This window comes from Galeopterus variegatus, unplaced genomic scaffold, assembly GCF_000696425.1.
Source record: "Galeopterus variegatus unplaced genomic scaffold, G_variegatus-3.0.2 Scaffold2134, whole genome shotgun sequence".
Taxonomy (NCBI): domain Eukaryota; kingdom Metazoa; phylum Chordata; class Mammalia; order Dermoptera; family Cynocephalidae; genus Galeopterus; species Galeopterus variegatus.
Window position 1 is genome coordinate 63,729 of NW_007728245.1, and position 27,562 is coordinate 91,290.

General features: G+C 37.1%; 1 protein-coding gene across 15 annotated transcripts in view; it reads left to right on the forward strand.

Annotated features, from left to right (window-relative positions):
• Positions 1 to 307: 307 nt before the first annotated feature.
• Positions 308 to 27,562, forward strand: part of MAP4 (microtubule-associated protein 4) — a 119,038-nt gene continuing 91,783 nt past the window's right edge. For 14 of the 15 annotated variants that reach the window (XM_008580620.1, XM_008580626.1, XM_008580630.1 and 11 more), the window contains exons 1-2: positions 308 to 544; positions 16,345 to 16,413. In XM_008580620.1, the coding sequence (XP_008578842.1) occupies positions 322 to 544; positions 16,345 to 16,413 (292 nt within the window). In that variant the 5' untranslated portion in view covers positions 308 to 321. Of the gene's footprint in view, positions 545 to 16,344; positions 16,414 to 18,526; positions 18,858 to 27,562 lie in introns of those variants that run through there. The other variant, XM_008580634.1, reaches the window with a different exon arrangement.

A 27,562-nucleotide genomic window follows, 5' to 3' on the forward strand; every position in this document is an offset into this window, starting at 1 on the left:
GTGGGGGGGGGGGTGGGAGCAACACCGAGGGTGGCGATCCCGTTGCCGGTCCCGGTCCGGTACGGGCGCGACGCCGAGGGTTGCGATCCCGTTGCCGGTCCCCAGTCCGGTATGGGGGCGACACTGAGGGTTGCGATCTGTGGCCGGACACGGAAAAAAGACAAAAAGACAAAAAAAAAAAAAAAAAAAAATTTAGATTTTGGTTCTTTTTTTTATTTTTAAAAACAACTTATGAGAGTTTCTAGAAATATTTTTCCTTTTGCAGTGCTCATCATATGAAACATCTTTTTCCTCTTAACCAGGCAGTTGCAGTGGTGCAGAATGGCTGACCTCAGTCTTGCAGATGCATTAACAGACCCACCTCCAGAAATTGAGGAGGAGATAAAACGGGACTTTATTGCCACACTGGAGGCAGAGGCCTTTGATGATGTTGTGGGAGAAACTGTTGGAAAAACAGACTATATTCCTCTCCTGGATGTTGATGAGAAAACCGGGAACTCAGAGTCAAAGAAGAAACCAGGCTCAGATACTAGCCAGGTTGAGGGTAAGTATTTAAGCCAACCTGGATATGTATATGTTCTGAAAGTAGATTAAGGATTATTCTTTGGGTCATAATCTTGGAAACCTTGAGGAAACTGAGGTACTTTCTCTTTCTCTTTGTTAGAAACCAGGGAAACAGACTCACTACCCTTTAGTTGAGTGTGTGTTCATGAGTCTGTAGTTATTTTTGACTGTAAGGTTTCTTCTGTAATGTTTTAACTGCCATCCTAATTAATTTAATCTGCATCCTAATTTCCGAAATTAAGCTGTCTGCTGTGCCTTTTTTTTTTTTTTTTTTTTAGAATTTATTCGGTTTTTTGCAGCTGGCTAGTAACAGGGATTTGAGCCCTTGACCTTGGTGTTATAACACCATGCTTTAACCAACCAAGCTAACCAGCCAGCCTTGCTGTGCCTTTTCTTTGAAAGTAGCTTTTGTGAAAGTTAAATACATAAAATTCTGTGCTTACATCAGAACTTAATTTAGACTGGAATCAGATACCATTTATTGTCTTTGTGGTCATCCCAGTTCAGAATTAAAACATGGATTAAAGCTTTTAAAAGAGGTTTGCTGTTTTTATATATTCCTGGATCAAATTTGCTAATATTTGGTTGGGGATTTTTGCATCTGTGTTCATGATGGATATTGGTCTGTAGTTTTCTGGTAATGATCTTGTATGGTTTAGAAATTAGGTTATGCTGACTTAATAAAATGATTTTTTTCCTTCATTTTTTTGACTTCATAAAATGAGTTGGGAAGTGTTTCCTTCTCTTCGGTTTTCTAGAATAATTTGCTTGATATTTTTTTCTTTTTAATGTTTGGTAGAATTTGTCAATAAAGGGCCGGCCCGGTGGCACACTTGGTTGAGTGCGGCGCTCCCGCCGAGGGTTCGGATCCCATATAGAGACCGGTCCGCTCACTGGCTGAGCGCAGTGCGGGCGCGACACCGAGGGTTGCGATCCCGTTACTGGTCACGAAAAAAGACAAAAAGGAAAAAAAAAAAAAGAATTTGTCAGTAAAGCCATATGGTCCTGGAGTTTTCTTTGTTGGGTTTTTAACTAGGAATTCAATTTCTTTAAGAGATATAGGACTATTCGGGTTATCTATTTCATTTCAAGTAAGCTTTGGTAGTTTATTTCTTTCAAGAACTTTCTTCACTCCATTTCCTCTAAGTTGTCAAATTAATGGAGATAAAATTGTAATATTACCTTATTCTTTTAATGTCTATAGGATCTTTTGTCATGCCTCTTTTTCATTTCTTATACTGGTAATTTGTGACCTCTCTTATTTATTTTTTTGGTGGCTGGCCTGTGTGGGGATCTGAACTCTCTTTTTTCTTGATAAGTCTAGATAGGTTTATCAATTGTATTGATCTTCTAAAAGATCCAGTGTTTGGTTTCATTTTTTTTTCTGTTGTTTTTTTGTTTTCAATTTCTGCTCGTATACACATTATTTTTCACCTTTTTTTTAGTTTGAGTTGATTTATTCTTGCTTGTTAAGGTGGCAGTTTAGATCATTGATTTGAGACATTTCTTCTTTTCTAATATAAGCATTTAATGTCTGTGTCCCATGAATTTTGATATGTTTTTATCTTCATTCAATTCAAAATATTTTCTAATATTTCCCATGTGAATTCCTCTATAATTGATTTTTTAGTTTAATTCTGTTTTGGTCAAAAGACATTCTTTGAAATTTCTATTCAATATCAATTCATTTCAATTTGTTGAGGTTTCTTTTATGATTCAGAATATAGTCTATTGTGGTCAGTGTTCTGTGAGCACTGGAAATAATGTGTATCATGCTGCTGTTGGGTGGAATGTTCTATTAATGTCAAATAAGTCTAGTTGGTTGACAATGTTGTAGGTTTTCTGTATCCTTACTGACTTTAAATCTGCTTATTCTAATGATTTCTGAGACAGGGATATTGAAGTCTCCACATACTTTTGTAGATTTGTTTCATTCTTCCTTCAGTTCTATGAGTTTTGTTTCAAGTATTTTGAAGATATGTTGTCACATTTATATTTTATATACATTTAGATTGTTATATCTTCTTGACAAATTTACCTTTTAATCATTATGTAATGTCCCTGCTGGTAATATTATTCCTGGTAATATTGCTTGTTCTGAAGTCTCATTTGTATTATTAATATAGCCACCCCAATGATGAGCCTTCAGTGGCATTCTTAATCTTTAATATCTTTTCTATTTTTAATTTCTAGCATTTCTATTTGATGCTTTCTTATGTTTTCCATCTTTCTGCTGAAATTTCCCATCTGTTCATGCATGTTTCTACCTTTTCTACTGTATAGTTTAACATATTAATCATTATTATTTTAAATCTCTTTGTGGTAATTTAAGTTGGTCATCTCAGTCTTGATTTCTTTGTTTCTAAGTAGCATTTTTTTCTGGCATTTTTATGTGTGTGTCATAACTTTCAAACTGATAAGAACAGATACTACACTTGATCTTAGTCAAAAGGCCGAGAAGCGATGTGTGTGTAATAATTTTTGAATGAATGCTGAATCTCACATGTAAAACAGTAGACTGTGGTAAAAATTATTTAGGCCTTGAAATGGGTATGTCTCTTGGACTGAGTCAATTTAAGAAGGAGCTGAGCTAGTTTTAGGTTTTGTTGTTATTGCGATTGCCTGCAGTGCACTCCTGGCTTGCTCTTCTAATCCTTATGCTCAGAGTGGGGACTGAGGTGCTGAAAGATTTTTCCTCAATGTTCTTCCTTCACCCTCAGCTTTTGGCCTTCTCTGAGCACCTGTGCCTCAGAGGGATCTTTTTCCATGCTCTTGCCCTTCCATTATAAAAAGAGTGCTAGTGTGGTGGTGGGTAGGGTTTTGTTTTGTTTTGATTCCTGTCCTGGTTTGGCTCAGTCCTATGTGCCTGCCATCTCATTTCATGGTCTTTCTCAGTGGTATTATCCCTCTCACAGTGGTAGGATCTTTTGATGGTATTGGTGTAGGATCCTGGGCTAGAACTTTTTCTTGCTCTTCTCCAAGGGCTACAGGGTATTTTTTTTTTTTTTTTTTTTTACTCTCTCCCAGTTGCAGTGGGTCTTCATGTGTATCTTCGGGCTGACAGCATTTTTTACTCCTCCCCCAGTGGCTTAAGGCTTTTGTTTCTGTAGGGAAAAAGGTCCCAGGAAGTGGGGCTACCTGCCTTTTCTTCTCCAGGTCTGTACCACCAGGTCTACACCACCAAGGGACGCTCCCTCACCCTGCCTCCAGTCTTTCTTGTAAGCATCCAGTAGACATTTGTGAAGACAATCCTGCAAATGGGTATGAATTCCCATTTGTGTCTGTGGATCCCAAGGGCCCTCTAGTCTCATGCTAGCCTTCACTTACCTGTAGCCAGTGCTCACATCTCACGTCTCCTTGAGGGCCTTGTCTTTCTTTGGATTTCGTAATCCTTGGTGGCCCAAACACCTCAGTGCTCTGGTGAATTCAGGTTATGATTTTATAGTTGATCTAGACTTTCCTGTTGTTAGGGTGGGAATGACATTGCTTCTGACTTTCCAAAGCCTAGGTGGAAAAGGAAAACCTATTACCTTTATTTATGCTTTATTGCGGAGGGTAAGGATAGAGTATCCACCAATCATCAGAAAAAGTATTGAGAGTGTAAGATCTAATTATACTCATGTAAGTATTTATTACTCCAAGAAAAAAGTTGGACTCCTTAAAAAATGAGGACGTACGGGCCGGCCCGGTGGCGCACTGGATAGTGCGCCGCTTGGGAAGCGTGGCGGCGCTCCCGCCCGAGGGTTCGGATCCCACATACAGACCGGTTCCCGCTCACTGGCTGAGCGAGGCGTGGGAGCAGCGCCAAGGGTTGCGATCCCGTTGCCGGTCCCCGGTCCGGTACGGGGGCAACACTGAGGGTTGCGATCCGTTGCTGGACACGGAAAAAGACAAAAAGACAAAAAAAAAAAAATGAGGATGTTTATTCTCTTTTAATCCATAGTGGTCAGTGGACTTATTTATCCTTTGATTGATTAACCTAAAAATAAAGAAATCTTAGTAGGTAGAAAGGAAATGGTAAGGTATAAGTACTGTAGTAACTTTAGTCATGGCTAAGATGCTCTTCTTATCCCCGCTAACTTACCCTCATCAGTCATAGGTGGAAGAAGGTAGCTTCTTTTCATTTTCTGTTTCTCTTTAGTTGTGTATTGCTTCCACCAGCTGGGACTGAGCCCAGGTGGGTGAGGACAGTGAAGTGGTAGCAGTAGATTTTCTTGTGCTTCATCTTGACACAAGAGGAGGAAAGTTTTTTATAAAAACTGTTTTGCTTGTAAAAAGTTACTAAGTCTTCCCTGCTATTTTTAATATGTAAATAACCTATAATTAAATGTTCATTAACTTAGGAAGACTACTCCAAAAATTTGTATCAGGAAGGAAAACTGGCTTTCCTCCAGGAAGGAAAACTGGCTGGCTGTGGTGTAGGGGCTAGGGGGAGACATTTTTACTGTATATCCCTTTGGACCAATTGGATTTTGTACATATGCATTTATTAACTTGTTCCAAAAGGATAATATAAAGTTTATAATTACAATATAATTAAATTGTAAATTTCTAATTTTTTCCCTTACCAGCTTCCTAAAAGTTGTTTGTAAAAGGCTTGACTGAGAATAAAAAGAAGGGGAGGTAACTGTTTGGAGACATCAAAGCAGAAAGGAAAGGAGCTTCCTTATTTGGTTTTGTAGAAATCTGGTGCAGTGAGTAAGTTCTCTGTGAATGGGGACTTCTCTGCTGCAGGTCTGATTTTTACAGATTATCATACTGATGGTTTTTGCTAAAATGATAGGTTTCACAGGGTACTTCAAAAAGTTCATGGAAAGATTCATATTATCTTTTAATCCTATTTTTCCACCAAGTTTTTGAAGTACTCTCATATTTGTGTTTTGCTTGGAGAACATTCTAAATATGATGTTTTTCTGAACACTTCTTCAGAAGTGATGGAGCGGCCCTAAACTTCATTATTTTTATGTTTTATTCTACATCCAATTTAAGTTTGATTTTGTTCTTGGATGAGATTCAGTAAGCTATCACTGGTGCTCTTGATGTAATTTTACAGCAGGCTTACTTAGGTCAACCAGTGGAAATTTATTCACCGTTCCTGTATCTTGATATAGAAGGAGCAGTTGAACGGGTTACACATAACAGAACTCATTGGACAATGGTGTTTTTATTTCTTTTAGTTCTCATATACCCACCCTAATTGCCTTCAGCTTAAAAGAAAGCAGGGATGCTTTTATGGCATTTACCACAAAGTAGGGGAAAGTTGCTTTTTTTTAAGTGTGAAATGATATTTCAAGTTTACAATGTGAGTGCTATGGATGGTCATTTGCTACTGGGTTAGTCATTGTTTTAGGCCTTTTCGGTGGACATACTATACTCTTTTCCCTGTTTACCCTTATTTAGTTTCTTTTTTTTTTTGGCAGATGGCTAGTACAGAGATTGAACCCTGGACCTTGGTGTTTATTTAGTTTTGCTTCAACAAGTATTTTATCTTAGCATTGCATCCATAAACCATCCAAATAGCCTATATCTGGAAATAAAACTGCTGTCAATGCCATCTTTTAAATGCCTGTCACATCCCCTTACCAGCCAGCAGCAAAAAAAAAGCCCATCACCTAGGGAAACAATTCTCAAATACTTTTTCAGAATGTATTACCTAACTTTTTTTTCTTCAGAAACGATGTCTTCTTTATAATTGTTCATCATCAGCACCATTCGCCCTTATTTTCTAGGCAAGGGAGACAGAAGGTCTCTCTTGGATATGAATAACAAAGCAATACTTCTGTGACTCTTGTTCATTCAAATTAACATCTAGTGCATTGTTGACCCTCAGACACAAATAGTTGGCAAATCCGTGGAACAAATCACTTAGTTTTTCTGTCCTCTGTTTGCCTATGTTGTCTTATTTGTGAGATGGAGGAAGTACTTTCTCCCCAACATTCCAGGAGGTCTTTGAGGCTAAGCACTTATTTCTGTAGAATAAGAATAAACCTATGACAGTGGTTCTCAAAGTATGGCCCTTGGACCAGCAGTATTGTATTTGATGGGAGCTTGTTCAAAATGCACTTCTGGGCTGGCCACTTAGCTCAGTTGGTTAGAGAGTCATGTGATAACACCAAAGTCAAGTGTTCGATCCCTGTACTGGCCTCCTGCAAGGAAAAAAAGAATGCAATTCTTAGGCTTACATGGAATCAGAAACTCTGAGGATGGGGCCTAGCAATCTGTTTTTACAAACTCTCATAGGTGACTTGGATGCATATCCAAGACTGGGAAACATTAATCCAGGGGAAAGGGCCTAAGTCCTGGGAAAGGATGATAACTAGATATTGCAGAATTTCTCCTTGTTCAATTTTTTTGTGTGGAGCACTGCAATCAACTTATTTAGCCACCAGAGGGCGATATTGGCATAAGCCTGACATGTGCAAGAGGGTACCCTTCCATTGAGACCTGCTAAATCCTTCTGTTTTGCCAGTGCTGACTCACTTCACTCTTTTCCTCACAGTACACACACATGCCCTCTCAGTCTCTCGCCTCTTTCCTTCTCTGCCAAGTTGATTTGTCAGTTGTGGGAAACTGAATCTCTTGGGGAGAAGGAATTAAAAAAGTGAAGTAAGTTTGAATATTGTTATTTCTCAGTGAATGTGATTAGTTTCAAAAACGTGTGTGCTGTTTTCAGTGCTATATGTATTTAGCTGAGAAGTTTTTCATTTCATGAAATGGGGGTCCTCTGGTGAAATCAGTCAGTGAGGGAAGGCAGTATACCATCTTTTGAATTAGGACTTACACAGTAATGTGCAGCATTTTGGTGATCCAGGTCCAACAAGTCTCATCTGGCAGAGGAGTATGCAAACCTTTTTCCTGCCCTAAAACCTAATTGTTTTTATGTTCTAATGTTTTTATTCTTCTCTTCTGAGTTTGGATTCTTAGATCGTTAGTTGTGTGTATGGTAGAATCATAGCCTCTCTTTTATTTCTTTCTGACCTTCTTTTCTTGCTTACATTTTATTTTATTCTGGTAAGTCATTTATTTGTCTTAGCTCTTACAGGTATACCTAAACAGTCTTAGATCTGGTAATGTTATTTAACCAAGATTTTTATATAAAGCAAAAGTAAACTAATTTCATTGTTCTCACATGATTATAGTTTATTGATCAATCTACAGTTAATAACAATGAGAATAACAACATTTGTTAATGTTTATTTAGCACTGTACGGTTGACAAAGCAATGCTTCTTATATTATTGAATTTAGTTTCACTTACTAGGTGAGGCTATTAAGGCTTAGAAACGAGGAGAGGGTTGCATTTGATCATTTAGTTAGTAATGACAACCACAACCTGAACCCAGATGTTCTCATTTTAAGTCCCATGTTCTTTCTATGAAACCATATCTTTTTTATGAATGCATACTTTCTGCTTGATTTAATATCTCATAGATACTGTTTTCAAAAACTAAAGATTCACTTATTTAATTCAGAAGGCAAAATTATTAGACATATTAACACACAGGTATAGAGACAAGTCTCAGTGCAGATGGTTTAGGTTTATGTATGTGGTAGTAGATAGAAGAGGAAGTTCTCTTCTGACAGGGGTTCATATTTTCTCTGAAAGAGTTGAAGTCATATACTGAGAAATGGAGGTGAAAGGGGTTGGAGATTTGAAGAGAACAGGGATGATTTAGAATAAACATTGCAGAATGTGGAAGAATAGGTTGACGGGAAATGTTTAGGCCAAGTAAAGATTGGTAATGATGAATTTATAGTGGCATATCAACCTGTCTTCATTTTGGAGATATATTCCAGCCATTTTTTCTTAAATTAATTTAGCTTTTTGATTTCTGTAATAGGGTTTTAAAACTTAGAAGCAAATAAAAATGTGGGACTCTAATTTCCTTGTCCCTCTTGAGCTGCCCTCTGATTTCTAAATTCTGTATGGAGTTTATATTGGAATTTGTATTTTTAGTGAACTGAATTGAAAACTCTTTCTTCCTAAATGTTCTGAAAGCAAATGACTTTGTTAAACTTTACATTGCAAGAACAGAACCAAGAACTACCATATAGTCTTTACTTGGGCTGTCTTAATTGTTAATATTTTGCCACATTTGCTTTATCATTCTCTCTGTATATACATATTATACTTTCTTTCACTTGGATCATTTAAGAGTAAATCGCAGCCCTCATGCCTCTTTACCCTGAGAACCAGGCATTCACTAATAACCAGAATACTATGATCAAATTCAGGAAGTTAAACATTGGTAATGATACCCTTACCTAATTTACAAATTTTATTTTGATTTCATCAGTGGTCCCAACAGATTGAATAAATTTCTTTGTAATTGTTTTTTTTTTTTTCTTCCCCCTTGTCCAAGATTGACTCTGGAATCACATTAGTTTTCATGTCTCTTTAGTCTCCTTTAATTTGGAACAGTTCCTCAGCCCTTCTTTGGCTTTCATGATCAACTTGTTAAATTAGTGCCTGCCAGTTTTCTCTACTGTAAAATTAATATTTTTTTCTCTTTGTTATAAATAAGTAATTTGCAGGGAGATATTTTGAGACTATTTATATATCCTATACCTAGTCCAATTTTCACCCATTAATTTTAGCAGCCAAGCAAATGACTTTTGAATAATCTTTTGGTTTCTAAGCCAGCTGGAGTGTGTTTTGCTACACCATATACGAAAGTCATATTTTATGAATCAAAAATTCCCCTCAGGACAGTTTAGATCAACAATGGCAGGAGGAGCTGGCTGGTTAGCTCAATAGGTTAGAGTGCAGCCCCTCCTGCCATTTTGGCTTGCTGCCCCCCCAAAAAGCAAGAAAAAAAGTGGCACCCAAAAAATAGGCAGGTATCTGCAAATTAGACTACCATTATGCATAAAATCCTTCATTAAATCTCTTGTTGTTCGTGCTCTTCACTGAAAAAATTTTACCTATAATTGCACAAATCATTGATTAAAAACACTATTAAACAATTATGCTCCCAAACCCGCAATCATGGGGATAGTGTGTATAGGGACACAGGAGCTAACTGAAAGAGTTCCTAGTGGCCAACACTGGAACAATTTGAGCAACAAAATAAATAAAGTAGTATTTGATTATAACCCAGGGTATAATATGAATATCCATGAGTCTGTACTGATATGAATAAATGACTGAATAAATAAACAAATAGAGAATAGACAAATTCTGTACAGAACAATTCCAAATGATTTATACATAAATACTGTGCTCTCAAGGAAGTGGTACACTTGAGTGGGCTCTGCATAGTGACTTCCTTCCAAAGAATGAAGTGTGAAGGAGGCAGAGAAAGTGTAACTTTACAGTGGAAAATCGTGCCCCCCCACCTCAAAAAACAAACAAAGAACCTTAAAAGTTGATCAGCCAGGTGATCAATGTCAACCTCTACAGTGATGTAATGTTGATAGTGTGCATTACTGATATGATGTGATGAGAAGGGAGTTTTACCTCTGTAGGCTTCCTCCCCAAAACCCATACCTCCAGTCTAATCATGAGAAAAACATCAGACAAATCTCATTTGAGAGTAATTCTACAAAGTGCCTGTCAAGGACTCATCAAAACCATCAAGGTATCAAAAACAAGAAAAGTCTGAGAGCTGTTGCAGCTAGGAGTTGCCTGAAGAGACATGACAACTGAATGTAACATATCCTGGATAGGATACTGGAACAGAAAAAGGACACTGGGCAAAAACTAAGGAAATCTGAATAGAGTATGAACTTTAGTTAATAATAATATATCAATATTGGCTTATCACTTGTGACAAATATATTAATGTAAGATGTTAATAATAGGGGAAACTGGCTATGCGGTATATGGGAATCACATATAGTGCAATCATCACAATTTTTGTGTAAATCTTAAACTATTCTAAAATGAAAAGTTTATTTAAAAAATTAAAATACAAATAAATAAAAATCTCCCTTGACTTTTACTTAGTTGTATTTAGTTCCTCAAGAAGGGTAGATCTTTTAGTACTATGTTCTATGCATTTATACACATAGTATTAGAAATTTAGTGTCTTTAGTTTTATGCAAATGGATCAAACCATATGCATTTTTAAAAAATAACTTGCTATTTTTACTTTAACATCTTAGAGAATTTTTTATCAGTACTCACCCATCATTTTTTTTTAACTTGGTCTAAATAGTGGTTTTGAAAATTTTGGGTTACATATCCATATGAGAATTCTGACAAATTTTGTACTCTTTGTACATTAAGTTGACATCTAAATTTTTTAAGCAAAAGTTTAAGTAGTTGTAAAGCATGTAATTTTAAGAATGTTTTACTTTTGCCACATAAGAATAATAGTTATGCCACACTTTTAAATTTATCCAAATGCTTCTAAATATATTGCATTTTGATTCCCATCATCTATTTTTAAAATATATGAACAAGCTATTCTTTTTCATTGGAAATTTAAATCATTCTTTTGATTTCTTGAACTCTTATTTTCATTCCATGTCTCAGATAGACTTTTATCCTAATATAATACATTTTTATGCTTGAAAGTTTTTTCTTAAGTTACTGTGTTTCTGCAACTAAATATGTATGTAAACTTAAATTTTTTTTTTTTTTTTTTTTTTTAAAGATGACCGGCAAGGAGATCTTAACCCTTGACTTGGTGTGTCAGCACCACACTCTCTGAAGTGAGCTAACTGGCCATCCCTATATAGGGATCCGAACCCGTGGCTTTGGTGTTATCAGCACCACACTCTCCCAAGTGAGCCGTGGGCTGGCCCTTGTAAACTTAAATTTTGATTTTAAAAGTTTCTGTAAACATAAGGTTCTAAATTTAACTTGGTCCAGAAGAAATTTATCATTACAACTACTATTAGTACACAGTTAATCACATACATTACAATTTTTGATAAGTATTGCTAACCCTAGAAGTTGGATTTGATTGGAAATGCTTTTCTTAATGAGATGATGGGGTCTGTTATTTTTCTTGATTAGATCATCAGTCTGGATCAATATTTCTCGTTAGGATGAAATAGCATTTAGCAATTTTATCCCTATTATTTTTGTAGACATCGTAGCCAAGAAACATACACATAGCTAAGTATGCGGGCATGGAAGCTTTATTATGGCAATGTTCTCATTACCTTGAGTTATAGGCTAAGAATGCCATAGTACAATATTATCAAAAATTATTTTTGGTTTTCTATCAGATGACAACTCCATTTAAACTTTTTCAATTTTGATGAAAACAAAGAATTGGAAAACATCTAATTTGCAAAAGGATTTGTTACTCAGTCATTAGATAATTCATTTTGTTAGGGCTTGCTTTTGTTTCATGGATATGTCATACTTTCTCTTATGTTTCTGAGTGAGATTATGTATTTTTTTTTAAAAAGTCTTCTGTTTGGGCCGGCCCGGTGGCGCACTTGGTAGAGTGCGGCGCTTGGGAGCGTGGCGGCGCTCCCGCCAAGGGTTTGGATCCCATATACAGACCGGTCCGCTCACTGGTTGAGCACGGTGCGGGCGCGACACCGAGGGTTGCGATCCCGTTACCGGTCACGAAAAAAGACAAAAAAAAAAAGGAAAAAAATAAAAATACAAAAAGATAAAAAGTCTTCTGTTTGTTGTATCAATATTGTTTTCCCGGGTGATATTTATTTTCTTTGAATGTGATGCCTTTTGGGGGGGGAGGGGTAGCTTTCCTCAGTTATTTGGCAATACTGTTTAAAGTACCCAATGATGCATGACTGTTTTCTACTGCCTGCCTCTGGCAGGTATGTGATGGTGTTGCCAAGTGGGGTATGCCAGTAGATAATCCTCTGGGTATCACCTGTCACCTGGCGAGGTGACTTCCTCTTGTGCCAGAGCATCCAGGCTCCACTACCATCTGGGAGTTGGCATAAGGCTAACTTTGAGAAGTGAGGGAAAGGTATGCATGGGGGTAATGGGAACCAGACTGGCAGCTTTTAACGGAATACCCAACACTCCTGCTGCCTCTAAGCTTAGAGTTCACTGGAGTCCTGCCTTACTGTTCCTTCGTTGGGCTGTGGGTTCTCCTTCAGTGTAGTCCTATTTACTTTCATTTTTCTGGATATTTCTCATAATTTCTGGTGCACTGGGTGGAACCCTTCTTGATTTCAATCTTTTCTGCTGTTTTTAATTACTTGTGGTAGTATGTTGAGGCTGACATGTGTGCCTCATTTTGCTATCTTTATCCATTCTTAAATTCTTTAATGGCTGGTGGGTTAGCTCAGTTGTTAAAGCACAGCCTTGTAACACCAAGGTCAAGGGTTCAGATCCCCATACCAACCAGCTGGCAAAAAAAAAAAAAATTCTTTAGTGCGTTCATTTAAAACAGGACTTTTATGTGTGCGAGAGTCTTCTCCCCTGCCGCATTCCATTCCTTAGCAATTACCAGTGGTATTTGGTATAAGTTTTTATATTTTTTTCTGATATATATATGTGTGTTGTTTTCTTTTCATAATACTGTTATGTCACATTTTGCTTTTTTTTCCCTTAGTATGTCCTGGTATCTTGCCAGATCAGTACAGGAAGAACTACCCTATTTCTTTTAGTACGGTGTACCATTTTGCAACATAGTGAATCTATTGGTGGATATTTTTATGTCTCTCTGTGAACTAAATACATAAAGTGTGTTGTTGAATGGGCTGGCCCGGTGGTGCACTCGGTAGAGTGCGGCGCTTGGGAGTGCGGCGGCGCTCCCGCCGAGGGTTCGGATCCCATATAGAGACCGGTCCGCTCACTGGTTGAGCGCAGTGCAGGTGCAACACCAAGGGTTGCGATCCCGTTGCCGGTCACGAAAAAAGACAAAAGGAAAAAAAAAAAGTGTGTTGTTGAATTAAGTGGTTATTTCTAATTGGCTCATGAAAAGGTTGTTCCATTTATATTCCTTCCCCCGATGTTGTATGAGATTACTTATCTTCCTACACCTTTGCCAACAATAGCTGTTATCAAATTTTTAAAAGATTTTATCATTCTCATGGCCATTCTCATACCACTCTCATGGTGTCAATTTTTGTAACTTACATTTTCTTGTAATCTGCATTGTGTAATGAGGTAGATTTTTTAAAAGATGCATTCTTCCTTGAGCTAGGAAGAATAAATCTTTTTTTTTTTTTTTCTTCCTTTTTGCCTTTTTTCGTGACCGGTAACGGGATCGCAACCCTCGGTGTTGCGCCCGCACCGCGCTCAACCAGTGAGCGGACCGGTCTCTATATGGGATCCGAACCCTCGGCGGGAGCGCCGCCGCACTCCCAAGCGCCGCACTCTACCGAGTGCACCACCGGGCCAGCCCATTCAACAACACACTTTATGTATTTAGTTCACAGAGAGACATAAAAATATCCACCAATAGATTCACTATGTTGCAAAATGGTACACCGTACTAAAAGAAATAGGGTAGTTCTTCCTGTACTGATCTGGCAAGATACCAGGACATCAAGTGCCGCACTCTACAGAGTGCGCCACCAGGCCGGCCCAGGAAGAATAAATCTTATAAGCTTATTGTGTGAGGGTGAAAGGGAATTTATTTATGCCAAATGTGGGGTGGAACATATTTGGCATTTCTCTGAATAAGTAAAATACAATATGTGAAGACTTAGTAGGGTGTGTGTTAAATAGTGGGTTTTTAATAAAAGTCTGTCATCTTTTGTTCCTTTATTTCTCTCTTCTTCTAGTTGATTGATATTCTCCTTTTGCTCTGCCTTATTCATTTATGTTGTTGTCTTTGGTTGTTCCTCTGAGATAACAGAGTGATCTTTTCACTGAGAAGTTGAGAAAGATTTTTTACCTTGTGTTTGTGGGGGCCAGAGGGTTGGACAGCATTTGTTTTTTTATCTTCCAAAGTAAAATCTTGCATTTTATATTTTAATACCAAATGCTCTAGATTTTCACTTGTCTTATGAAATATATTTCTGTGAGGTTCTCGAGAATGATTTGTGGGAAACTCTTGAGTCAGCAGACTGACTGCCGAGCTAGACAGGTTGCTGAAATATTAGATATAGTCAGAGCCTTTCAGAAAACATTGTACATCCCCCAACTGGTCTGTATATTCAATACAGTTGCAAATAAGATCCTAAAGATTTTTTGTATAAATCAACAGCTGATTCTAAAATTTATATGGAAAAGCAAAGAAACAAAACAATTTTGGAAAAGACCCAACTTGGAGGACTCACATCTTATTTCAAGATTATGGTACAAATACGGTAATCAAGACAGTGTGGTATTGGCAAAATGAATAGACTTATAGATCAATGGAACAGAATAGAGAACCCAGAAATAGACCCACACATATGTTCAATTGATTTTCCATAAAGGTGCAAAAGCAATTCCATAGAATAAGGATAGTCTTTTCAGCAAATGATGCTGGAACAATTGGATGTCCATATTCAAAAATATGAATCTAGACCCACATTTTATACCACATACAAAATTTAACTCCAAATGTATCATAGGTCTCAAATGTGAAACCTAAATATGAAAACTTATAGCTTATAGAGGGAAACATGGGAAAAAATTCTATGACCTTGGGCAAGATGAATATTTTTTAGATACCTTACCAAAAGCACGATTCTTGAAAGATAATATGATAAATTGGACTTCATCAGAATTTAAAACTTTGGGGCCGAGACCATGGCGCACTTGGGTGAGTGCGGCGCTGGGAGCGCAGCAGCAGTGCTCCCGCCATGGGTTCGGATCCTATATAGGGATGACCGGTACGCTCACAGCGCTCACTGGCTGAGCGCGGTGTGGCCGGTCTCAAAAAGGACAAAAAAAAAAAAAAAAAAAAAACTTTGGCTCTTCTAAAGACACAGTTAAGAAAATGAAAATACAAGTTAAAGACTGGGAGAAAATATTTACAAAACTCATCTGATAAAGGACTGATACCTAGAATATATAAAGAATTCTCAAAAATCATGAAGATGGGCCAGCCCGGTGGCGCACTGCTATAGTGCGCTGCTTGAGAGCGCGGTGGCACTCCTGCCGAGGGTTCGGATCCCACATGCAGACTGGCCGCTCACTGGCTGAGCGAGGTGTAGGCGCAACACCGAGGGTTGCAGTCCCGTTGCCGGTCCCGGTCCGGTACAGGCGCGACACTGAGGGTTGCAATCCATTGCCGGTCACGAAAAAAGACAAAAAGGAAAAAAAAATCAATAAGGAAAAAAAACCTCCAATTTAAAAATAGTCAAAAACTTTGACCATTTAGTTCACCAAAAAAGATAAAGGGATGGCAAATACACATGAAAAGATGCTCAGTATCATTAGTCATTAGGGAATGAGATGTAACCATACTCTGTTAGAAAAGCTAAAATAAAGAAGTAGTCCTCTGTTTCCAGAAGTGCTGCTGGTAACTTCCATGTAATCCCCACACCCAGGAGAAATGATGGTTCTTTGCATTTCCTGTGTGGGAGTTGTTTTTACATGGCCCTGGGTCCTTGTAGAATTTGGTTTGAAACACAGATATTAAGCCTGTGGTGCTTCATGATGTTTTTTTTTAATTTAATGGTCATCTTTGACAATTTATATAACAAAAAAAAAAACAGCCTCGCTATTAGGAAGGCCTCTCCTAAAGTGGTGGTACCTAACAGAACCTGGGTAGTATAGGAATTAATGACTCCATTCTGTTCTGTTTTTGTGTTTTCTTTCACTGAATCTTTAAATTTTGGACAGTTTTTAAGTGCTTTAAGTTAATGCTATGAAGAGTGACAAAAATTCTACTAGTAAGACAGCAGTTGGATCTTGTTTTTATTTTTCTATCACAATGGGTAATATTCTTTGTGATTGTTGCAGGTAGTCCATCTTCTAAACCAACAGTGCTGGCCAATGGTGATCATGGAATAGAAGGAAATGATACTACAGGTAAGTGGTTCCCAGGATTCCCCAAATGTGAGGGTGAAACAGTCACAGTAAAACCTTGATGAGCTCCTTTGAGGAGGATTGTTAGTGGAAGTATATGAATTCTTTCTGAAGGTATTATTGTTTTTGTTGAGTGTATTTAAAATAACCAAGGACATCTGCCATGTAAAATCTCTAACGAGTTTTCTTTGATATTCCTTGAATGTTAGTTGGAGCTGCACCACACAAAAGCTGGGTCAGTCTTAAAAATACTCTTATAGATGTGGAGTAATCAACAAAATGTGTTACAGGGAAGACATTTGGCTACTACAACTCTGTAAGGCAGGTCTCTTCCCTAAATGCACATTGCACTTCGTTTGCTTTCCATGGCCTGTTAGGAAACTTTTGAGGAACAAGTTACAAGTTCTTTCCTTTCTCTTTTGCCCTCAGTCTGTTTTTCCTTTTTCTTTACCTTAACTGTTGTTTTTGAAATTTGTCTATCACTGTAACTCCTAGCTCATTACTAGGGGTTTGATGTTGTATCAGCTAGCTCTGAGTTCCTGTGGGTTCCCATCTCATAACCAGTACCAACCACCTGCCCCCATGTCCTTGTAGTGAGCAGAATTCTCAAAGCAGTAGCAGGAGTCTACAGGGATGTACCGTATAAATTGTAGTAGCTGATATGAGAGTCAGGTGGTAAATTTTTATAAATAACTGCACTTAATTTGCAGTTGTGATCAGGCTGACACTGTTGACCCAAATGAGTTCACTTCTAATGATCAGGCACATTTTTTTCTGCAGCAGAGTGTGCTCTTAACTGGGGCATACTATTTGATTCATATTACTGCTGCGGAGGCAGCACTGGACATGTACTGTTCCTGTGTTTCTCTTATGTGCATACCTCGCCACAAGAAGCCTTTCCTTGAGACACCACAAGACTTCTCGGTTTCTGAGGCTTCCAGAAAGCCTTCTGTTAGCAATAGCAGTTATTCTAGGATTTACTCTTTCGTTTTGTGACCATAGGAAATGTTATATATATTTTTGTACTTCAGATTTATTGATGAATAGGTTCTATTTGTTGTGAATGTTAGTTTTACCCAGTGATGCTAACATCCTTAGTAGCAACTCATAAATTAGGTACTCTTTAAAAGCTGGGCACAACCAGAAGTGCTACCTTATCTTCCACTTTTATGAACTGACATTTTTGTATTTCTCTGATAATTTTGGTCATATGTGGTATCAACTGTTTCTGTGCCTGCTTTGAAAGCAAGGTCGTCTGTGTGATTTGGTTTTAAGAATACATTTATGCAAATATCCCTGATTAAAGGAGAAGAAACTTGAATGCAAACATTTTTTTTAAGTGAATAAATTCAGCTTTCTTTAACCAGGAGACAGTGCCAGGAGAAAGAAAACCTGGATGGAATAGATTTGATTAGCCAGCTGAAAGAGTGAATGTCATTTTCATCCAGGAAGGAAATAACTATTAAAACTAGAGTAGGTTTCTTTCCCAGCAGATGTCAAATCTGACCAGAAGAAGCTCTAATTCTATGTAGCAGTTGCTCCCCACTGCCAAGTCTTAACGGTACCTAAAAAGAAGAGGAAAAATATGCAGGCTGGCCCTTATTGTTTCAAGACATTTAGTTCCTTGGTGACAAAAAAGAATCCAGCTCTTATGAACTGCCCAGTGGCATTATGATAGCAGGTCTTTCTGCCTTTAGATACCTCTCCACTCTTAGGTTGAAAATAGTTTGCACACCTGGGTTGTTTGGGTTCTGAATTTGACCTCTTAACTCTATTAAAACAGGTACTTCACTGAAAATATGCATGTTTCATTGGGGGAGGGAGGACGTAAGGAGGGGAGGTGAAGAGTGCATGTTTTTGGAGCATGTTGTGACTTCATTCTAATTTGACAATCACTAACTGGAGCATCTAGCTCAGTGCCATTTTGAAAATTCTCATTTCTGTTTTCCTCAGAACGTTATCTATAGTCCTGGGAGCAGACCAGTTCCATTAATAGCATAAAAAGGTTTATGAGCATCTTGCTATGTTGAACTTGCTGTTTACTAATGATCTGTGCTTTTCTGCCCCCTCCTTCCCTCTCCTACTTCTTCCTCCCTTTCTACTTTTCTCCTCCTAGAAGCCTAGAGTGTCTCTCAACACTGGGGCTGCTGCAACACCAGACCAGTGATCTTTCCTAAGCACCGTTATACTTCTAAAACCTTCAGCATTTTGCAGAGCTTTGCTTTTCCTTCCCGGACACGATGTAGAAGAAGCTGAGGGTAGTTCTTCGGGGCCTATTTCTGCTGATGCCTGAGCAAACCACCTGCTTCTTCTTGTGCTCTGCAGGGCTTGATGGAGCCTCATTTCCCTTTGTGAGCACAAAGTGCAAGATGAATTCTTTATAATTTTGGAATTTTTATATAAGGGTCATCTAATGTCTTTTATTTCTTTTTCTCTTTTAAAATTCATTTTATCATTTAATTCAATCTCACATTTTTCTTTTCTTTAATTTAAACATTTTTAGTTGGGCTTTTTCATTTGGATTTTGAATTTTCAATGTGAATCAGGATATTATAACACCAAATAAGAACATGTGCTTTCATAAAGGGGTTGATGAGGCCACCAGTACTGCAGCAAATCTCCTTTTCCTTTCCCTCCTCTCTCCCTCTGCAAGCTTGCTTTTAGGGAAGATTAACCTTTCAGGCTATGTTTTTCTCCACTTTACTAAAATCTGAATAATGATAGCTATTTTAATTTAAAGTTTTCTAATTTAGAGTAGCTCTGATTAAACTTTGAAAAGTATTTCTCTAAATTAAATCATCCTTGTTATTTATAAGTTGGGCCAAAATTGTTTTTATTATGAAATTATGATCTATTTTTCTAGGATTAGATTCTCCAGAAAATTTGACAACCTCATTATTGTGAATGGAATCTTATAACTGGTTACTTTATCCCCATTATTGTGTATGGGATTTTATAACCGGTTACTTTTTGAACATGATTGTCAACTATCAAAATAAGAATTGGGGAGTTAAAGAAAATTAAATTAAGTTATAATGTTCCTGAATCCTGTATTGTTAGAATACTGGGATGTTGATATAGATAAAAAATAACTTTCTCTGTAACGATACCAGAATGAAACTAAATCGCAACACTTTTAAGAATCAAAACCAATTTAGCAGATTTCTAATGAAATCATTGTCTGATTAGGCGCAAACTGTGTTCAGGATTGAACTCTGGAGGTACCTTATTATGCCAGTGGGATTGGCGGATCACATATGAAGATGTGTGTTAAGTCCTTTGCCATGAATGTTAGAGTTTATATTCACACATTCTGAGGATTGTCTCAATGGGACTTTCTTATTCTTGTTCCTCATTTTTCCAAACTAATAGCTAAAAAATCTAGAACCATTTACTTTTGATCTTTTTTTTTTTTTAGTTCTTTTTTTCTTTTCTGGCATTTGGCCAGTATAGAGATCAACCCCTGGACTTTGGTGTTATCAGCACCACATTCTAACCAACTGAGCTAACCAGCCAGCCAAAAATCTAGAACTATTTGAGATAAGTACTGTGGAACTTCTACAATGATAAGCTTTGACTGAATTTTTAGAAATAGAATATAAAACATGGACCATGTTTTGAAATCTTGAAGGAGTTCTGGTTTAAGATCTGGAATTTGAAGTACTCTTTAATTTTCTATTCTCTTACTGATTATGCAGGTTTTTATAACCTCCAAGATCCTGCTTCAGGTTAAAAGAAACAACTGGCACCATGTTCTGAGGAAGATTTTGAGATATACATTGTTTTAGATCCTCTCAAATAGCTACTTTTTGGGGGTGAGGAATGCGGCTGGCGGCTGGCCGGTGTAGGGATCAAACCCCAGACCTTGATGTTATCAGCACCATACTCTGACCAACTGAGCTAACCTGCCAGCTCCCTTACTTTTGAGATGGTAAGATAAGAATATCATGAAAGTTTAAACTGAGTGCCTACAGTGACTTCTGGAATTTAGGAAGCATTCCTTATTCTACAAGGATTAGAAGGGGCCAGTTTCTCTGCCAAGAATTTCTTCTATGGGTTCTAGACAGAAGACACATGAGGGAGGTACATTGTAGAGGGAAAAGGTTATGTTTATCTTCTAAGCAGTTGATAAAATATGAAAACTCTTACCGTAAGAGAGCACACCATCAAATAAAACACAACTCTTTCCCTTTGGTGTACAGTTGTTTAATATGTCGTTTTGGGGTTTTTTGACTGAGACCTTTTCAAAACTGGTAGTATTGACTTTTCAAAATCATGTTTGATATCTTTCTGTTGTTTCTAACTAGTCTGTGTAGCTTGTCTAAGTAAGTGACAGGTGGGTGGAGAAGTCTGGGTACAACTCTGTTGCACACTTTCACACTTGATGATTGACATTGATTTATTTCACTTTTATTTCCATTTGGTTATGTTTATTTTGTTTGAAATTTATTTTTTTCCAAATATGTTTTCTTTTTGAACTTATGAAATTGTTAAAATTTTCTACTAACAGCCAGCTAAAATTTGGTATGTATTCTTAGCTTCATCTGTTTCACTTGGATGCTTCATTTTGAAAGAAAAAAAATTGTTTCACTTATAGTTTCATGTAAATTAGCCAGTCCCATAATGAAATGCTGTGTTGCCATGATGGTCACACCCAAGTTGCCTAGTAATCTCACTGGTGAGGCAGCCAGACTGGTCAGGGCTGCTCTTGAAATGTGATGTTTTGCATATGCACTCTTTCTCTTTCTCTCTTTTTTTCCTTTTTTGGCCCAATGTTAAAGATGTGGAACTTTGTTTTTAAGCAATATTTTTATAACTTTGTTCATACACCTTAGTTTGTATTTTTTGTGACTTTAGACTTCAACAGTTTGTATATTGGGACATTTTAATGTGATCATTATGCTAAATAAATTGCAACAATAAACATCTTACATTAACACCTTACGGACTGGATTTTGGTTGGGGTCTTAATATATTGCAATATAATGTGACTAGGACACAAGTTTGGTAAATAAAGTTGAGGCCTGAGTTCTCAGTCTAATAAAGCTTCCAATCCCACTCATAGTAATTCCATAATTGTATGGACTTTTTACTTATTGCCAAGCACTTTCCCTCACATCGTTGTTCTTTGATTCTCGGTGTAAACTCCTTTTTATCTAGAATCTGTAAGAGTTAAGAAGCTCAACTGACTTGATACTTAATAGCATCTGGTGAGAAAGACATTTGATAGAGTGGCAATAAGAAGTTATTCCAAAAGGCAGTTTCCATGGCATATCAGTTATTGTTAGATACGTTCTAATACTACATTTAGTCTAGTTAAAATTCACATTGACAGTCTTCCTAAAGTGCCTTCTGAATTGCAAAAAAAACTTACTACATTCAATAACATAATTTTGTGACTTTATTATTTGATAACCTAGTATGCTGTATCTGGGAAGAATTCAACAGAATGCACAATTCCCCAGCCATTCTGGGTTAGTGTTTCTTTACAATATATAGGCTTGCAAATGCAGTATGTTGACTGAATTAAGACATTGAAAAGATTCTATGTCAAAGGTAATTTGCATGACATAAGGAACTTTTTTAGCTTGGGAGAACATTCTTTTTATTAAGAAAGCTCAATTTAATGTTCTTGGGTTTCCTTTTATTGAGAGCTCAATAATCTATTCTTAGGTTTGAGGCACAAGAATTTAAATACTATAAAGAATAATTCACAGTCCTGACTAAATTTCTTACAAGTATTCGAGGATTAAAGATATTGGCGATGGGGTCAATTCTTTGATTTTGTTAGAGTGTTCATTCTCGATAAGAGATGAAATGTGGCTGCATTTGGATTCTTCTTCCCTGTTGACATGATGATATGGTGAGGCCAGGAGGTTAGAAAGTGTTCTGGGCCAAGACACAGAACTGGTGGACAGGCACAGAGTGTTAGTTTCATTCTTAAATCATGTGTAAAACTGGATTATCCTCAATTTTATATTGATACTATTTACAGTGAAGGCTTAACAAGACTTAACTATAAATTATTGGTATAATAAACCTCTGTCCTACCATGGAGGTAAATTCCTGTTATGTACTATGTTGGGGCTAGATGTCATTCCCTTAGTGCTCCACAACTGGCACTGTTATTGGCTATTTCCATTGTGATCAAAATAGGTAGATGGTTTATTATTGTGATAACTGTTCTGAATGTGATGTGATGCCAATCCCTAAGATCATACCAGCAGTGAAACAGTAAAACTATTTTGTTAGAATGTTATAACATAGAAGGAGCTTCATCACTGTCTCTTGTATCATCAGATACAACGCAAAGGAGTTAACACTGGAAAAATTTGAAAGCACCAAAAATGTGAAATCTTAACAAATAAATAAATTTTCGTGTGTTAGAAGAGTTTCTGAACAGCTATTACAGCCAACCCATAAATTGACATTGTAACTCATAAATGAAGTCCAAACATAAGCTGCACATAATGTTCCTAGATACAAAGGATGGCAAGACATCCTTTTTTCTCCCTCCCCAAATCCTGAAACAAAGTTTTGGTTCTTTTCTTTCATTTTTCCAGATATGAGTTTCTGGATACAAGTTGCATGTTGTAGTTACATCAATAAACTACCAACACCTAAAGTTTCTTAAAGTTTTTTTGGTTCATGATTTTCCGATAAAAGTATATAATTTCTCCTCAGAAAAACCCATATATACCCATTAACATAACATGTTACATTTATTTTTAGGCTGTTTAGAACTCTCTTGAATCTAACTCATGGAGAAAAACATTTAATTATACTGTGAGCCATTGGATTTCAGTTTTTATTGGAGTTTTGTATTTAATAAGACAAAATAGCTTCTTCCTGAGCTTTAAGTGAATCCATAATTCTGATGTATACTTTTTAAACTATAACTTTGTTTATGATTTGCCTCCCATCATGTAATGAAACTCTATACTGTGCCAAAAGGCATGTGTAGACACAGAATATTTTTTCTTTTATTTATAATTGCATAAGTAATATATGAATATATTCTCTCTTATGATAGTTTAAAGCATTATAGAGCCACACATTACCAGAGACCAGAGGACGTTTATTCACAGAGCTAGTAACATTCATATACAAATACTGTAAATTGATGTTGCATTTTTACGGGATTTTAGATTTGAACAGATTTTTCTATCTGATATATGTCAATAATAAGGTTAACTGTCATTCGTATACCACATTAGAGTTTGTAAAGCTCTTTGAATATATAATAATATATCCATTTTTCATTTGATGGGGTTGAAGTTTGGTTAATAACAGAGCTTGAAATTGAACCTATTCTGAAGGGTAGGCCTATGACCTTTCTATCAGTGTGTCATGTCACAGTGGATTTTCTTAAGTGCTAACAAAACATCAAAGTCAGTTGTAAGGAATGGATCTTTAAAGGCCCGTTTGAAAGCCTGTCTTAGGCTCTACTTTTTTGGAGAAAACCCAAGCTGAGGCAATAGCTTTGCATGTATGTAGTTTGTTTTGGGACGTGATCTCAGGGAACAAGAGTGGGAGACCAGGAAGGGTGAGATTGGAAAGAGTAAAAGCAATACAGTGAAGTGTTACTAACCTAGTCACTGCTGTGAGCAAAGGGGGCTTAATCCTCTTGGTCTCTGTATTAGTCAGGGTTCTCCAGAGAAACCGAATCAATAGAATATGTTATAATTATATGAGAGGGAGTTATTAGGGGAATTAGCTCACGTGGCTATGAAGAAAAGTCCCATGATAGGCCGTCCATAAACTGCATGCCAGTAGCATGGCTTAGTCCAAGTCCAAAGGCCTCAAAACCAGGGAGGCTGATGGTATCCTTGCTGTAAGTTCTGGAACCCAAAAGCTGAAGAGTCTCAAGCTCTGATGTCCAGGGACAGGAGAGAAGAATATATCCTAGCTCCAGCAGAAAGAGAGAGCTTCACCTCTTCCCTTGCCTTTTGTTCTCTCCAGACTCCCTGTGGATTAGATGTTTCCCACTCACATTGAGGGTGGGTCTTTTCCACCCAGGCCACTCAGACTCTCATACTAATCTCTGCTGGAAACATCCTAATGGACACACCTGAAAAGATTGCTTTACCAGTCACAGACACAACTAAAAAGATAGCTTTACCAGGTTTCTCAGCATTCCTTCATCCAACCAAGCTGACACCCAGAATTAACCTTCACAGTCTCTTTTGAGGAACTGTGTAGAATGTGTCTCAGAATTATCCACCTGATCACCTGAGTTATAGATTTGGGTAACATTTATTCACCATTTGCCATTTCTCATTGGTTAACTCTCTTGCACTTCTGGATTTGCACTTGTGCAGTGTCAGGCTGCAGATGTCTCATCTCTGGTGTTGGAGAAAGTATGGGGCAGAAAACTCTGGTTTGTTTGAAATGAACTACTGTCAGATCACACCTATGTTCAGCTGGATGATGCAGCAATAGCTAGAGTAAATGGTGGACTTGAAAGGTTGTGAGGTGGGGGCACAAGAGGTGTCCAGTTGACCAGGAGGTTAATTCAAACCGAGATTATGTTAACATTAAGATTTGTCTGCCTTACCATAGAAGATGAGATTAGGATGACATGATCCTTGAACTCTATGCAGGAATATTTGTAGGAACTTCATCTGTCACGGCAGTAATTTTCAAGACTAATTGTTGGAAACTGTAGAACTAGCCACAGAAGTTAGTTTTGGAATTTCTCATTCTAATGTTTTCTTCTTCAATCAGTTTTAGTAGTCTCTATCTTTCTAGGAATCTATCCATCTTATATACGTTATATAATTTGTTGGCATACAGTTGTTCATAGTACTCCCTCATAAACCTTTTTATTTCCATAAGATTGGTAGTGATATCTCCTCTTTCATTTCTGGTTTTAGTAATTTGAATCCTCTCTCCTTTTTTCTTGATAAGTCTAACTAAAGGTTTGTCAATTTTATCTTTTCAAAGAACCAACTTTGGTTTTGCTAAGTTTTCTGTATTTTCTATTTTTTCTGTTTTCCCTATTTTATTTATTTCCACTCTAATCTTTATTATTTCCTTCTGCTTGCTTTGGGTTTAGTTTGCTCTTTTTCTTGTTTCTTAAGGTAGAAGGTAATGTTACTGATTTGTGATCATTTTTACTTATGGCTATAAATTTCCCCCTCAACACTGCCTTAGCTTTATCTCATAAGTTTTGGTACGTTGTGTTTTCATTTTCATTCATCTCAAAGTATTTTCTAATTTCCTCTGTGATATCTTTTGACTATTGGTTATTTAGGAGTGTGTTGTTAATTTTTACATATTTGCAGATTTCCTAATTTTTTTGTTACTACTTTCTAATTTCATCCCATTATGGTTGGAGAACATACTTTGTATGATTTAAGTTTTTAAAAATATATTGAGGTTTGTTTTATGGGCTAACATATGGTCTGTCCTGGAAAAGAATGTATATTCTGCAGTTGTTGGCTGGAGTGTTCTATAAGATGTACGTTGGTCAAGGGTTCAGATCCCCATACTGGCCAGCCACCAAAAGAAACACACACAAAAAACCTGTTAGGTCTAGTTGATTTAGAGTGTTGTCTGGGTCTTCTGTTTCCTGATTGGTATTCTGTCTAGTTGTTCTGTCCATTATTAAAAGTGGGGTATTGAAATCTCCAACAGTTATTGTTGATTTGTCTATTTCTCCCTTCAGTTCTGTTAGTTTTGTTTTATGTATTTTGGGGCTGTCATTGTAGTGGTTTAAAGGATTAATTAATATAATCCACTTTTCCATACTTTTTCATTATTCAAGGATTAATTGTGAACAATGCCGGGATGTAGACAAGAAGGATGCATACAAATGATTATAAGCTTCTTGGGTGCCTCCAAAACAGCAGTGAAATGTGAGACACTGATAGGAAGATTCAAAGTACTTTTTAAAAAAAGGTGATTTTTCCTCAAAATCCCAACAATGTTTTTTGCAGAAGTAGAATAATCTATCCTAAAATTCATGTGGCATCTCAAGGGTCCCTAAATAGCCAAAGCAATCTTGGAAAAGAACAAATTTGGAAGTCTTGCACTTGCTGAGTTCAAAACTTACTACAGTGCTATGGTAAATAAAACAGTGTGATATTGGCATAAAGACAGACACATAGACCAAGGAATAGAATAGAGAGCCTGGAAACAAGGTTGCTAAGACCTTTCAATGGGGAAAGGATGGTCTTTTCAACAAATGGTATTGAGGAAACTAGATATCCACATACAAGAGAATGAGGTGGTACCCTTACTTTACTCCATATACAAAAATTAGCTTAAAATATACCAAAGACATAAGCAAAGAGATAAAACTATAAATTTCTTAGAAGAAACCACAGGGGAAAAGTTTCATGACATTGGATTTGGCAGTGTTTTCTTGGATATGACAACAAAAGGATAGGCAACAAAAGAAAAAAATAGATGTTAGGCTACATCAAAATTAAAAACTTCTTTTTTTTTTTTCCCCTTTTTGTCTTTTTTCGTGACCGGTAACGGGATCGCAACCCTCGGTGTCGTGCCCTCACCGCGCTCAACCAGTGAGCGGACCGGTCTCCATATGGGATCCAACCCCCCGGCGGGAGCGCCACCGCACTCCCAAGCGCTGCACTCTACCGAGTGTGCCACCGGGCAGGCCCCCAAAATTAAAAACTTCTGAGTGTTTGGATCAGATCCCTGTACCAGCCAGCCACCAAAAAAAAAAAAAAAAAAAAAAAATTTGTATGTCTCAGTAGAGTGAAAAAGCAACCCATGGAATAGGCCCAAATATTCTCAAATCATATATCTGACAAGGAGTTAATATTCAGACTATATAAAGAACTCCTACACTCAATAACAAAAAAAAAAAAATGCCTGACTAAAAAAACGGGCAAAGGACTTGAATAAACATTTCTCCAAAGAAGATATACAAATGGCCAAAAAACACATGAAAAGATACTCCACACCACTAATCATTAGGGCAATGCAAATCAAAACCACAGTGAGATACTCCATCATACTCATGAGGATGGCTAGTATAAAAACAAAAACAGAAATTAACAAGTGTTGGCAAGGATGTGGAAAAATCGGTACCCTTTTGCATTGCTGGTAGAAATCTAAAATGATGCAGCCACTATGGAAAACAGTATGGCAGTGCCTGAAAAAATTAAAGATAGAATTGTGG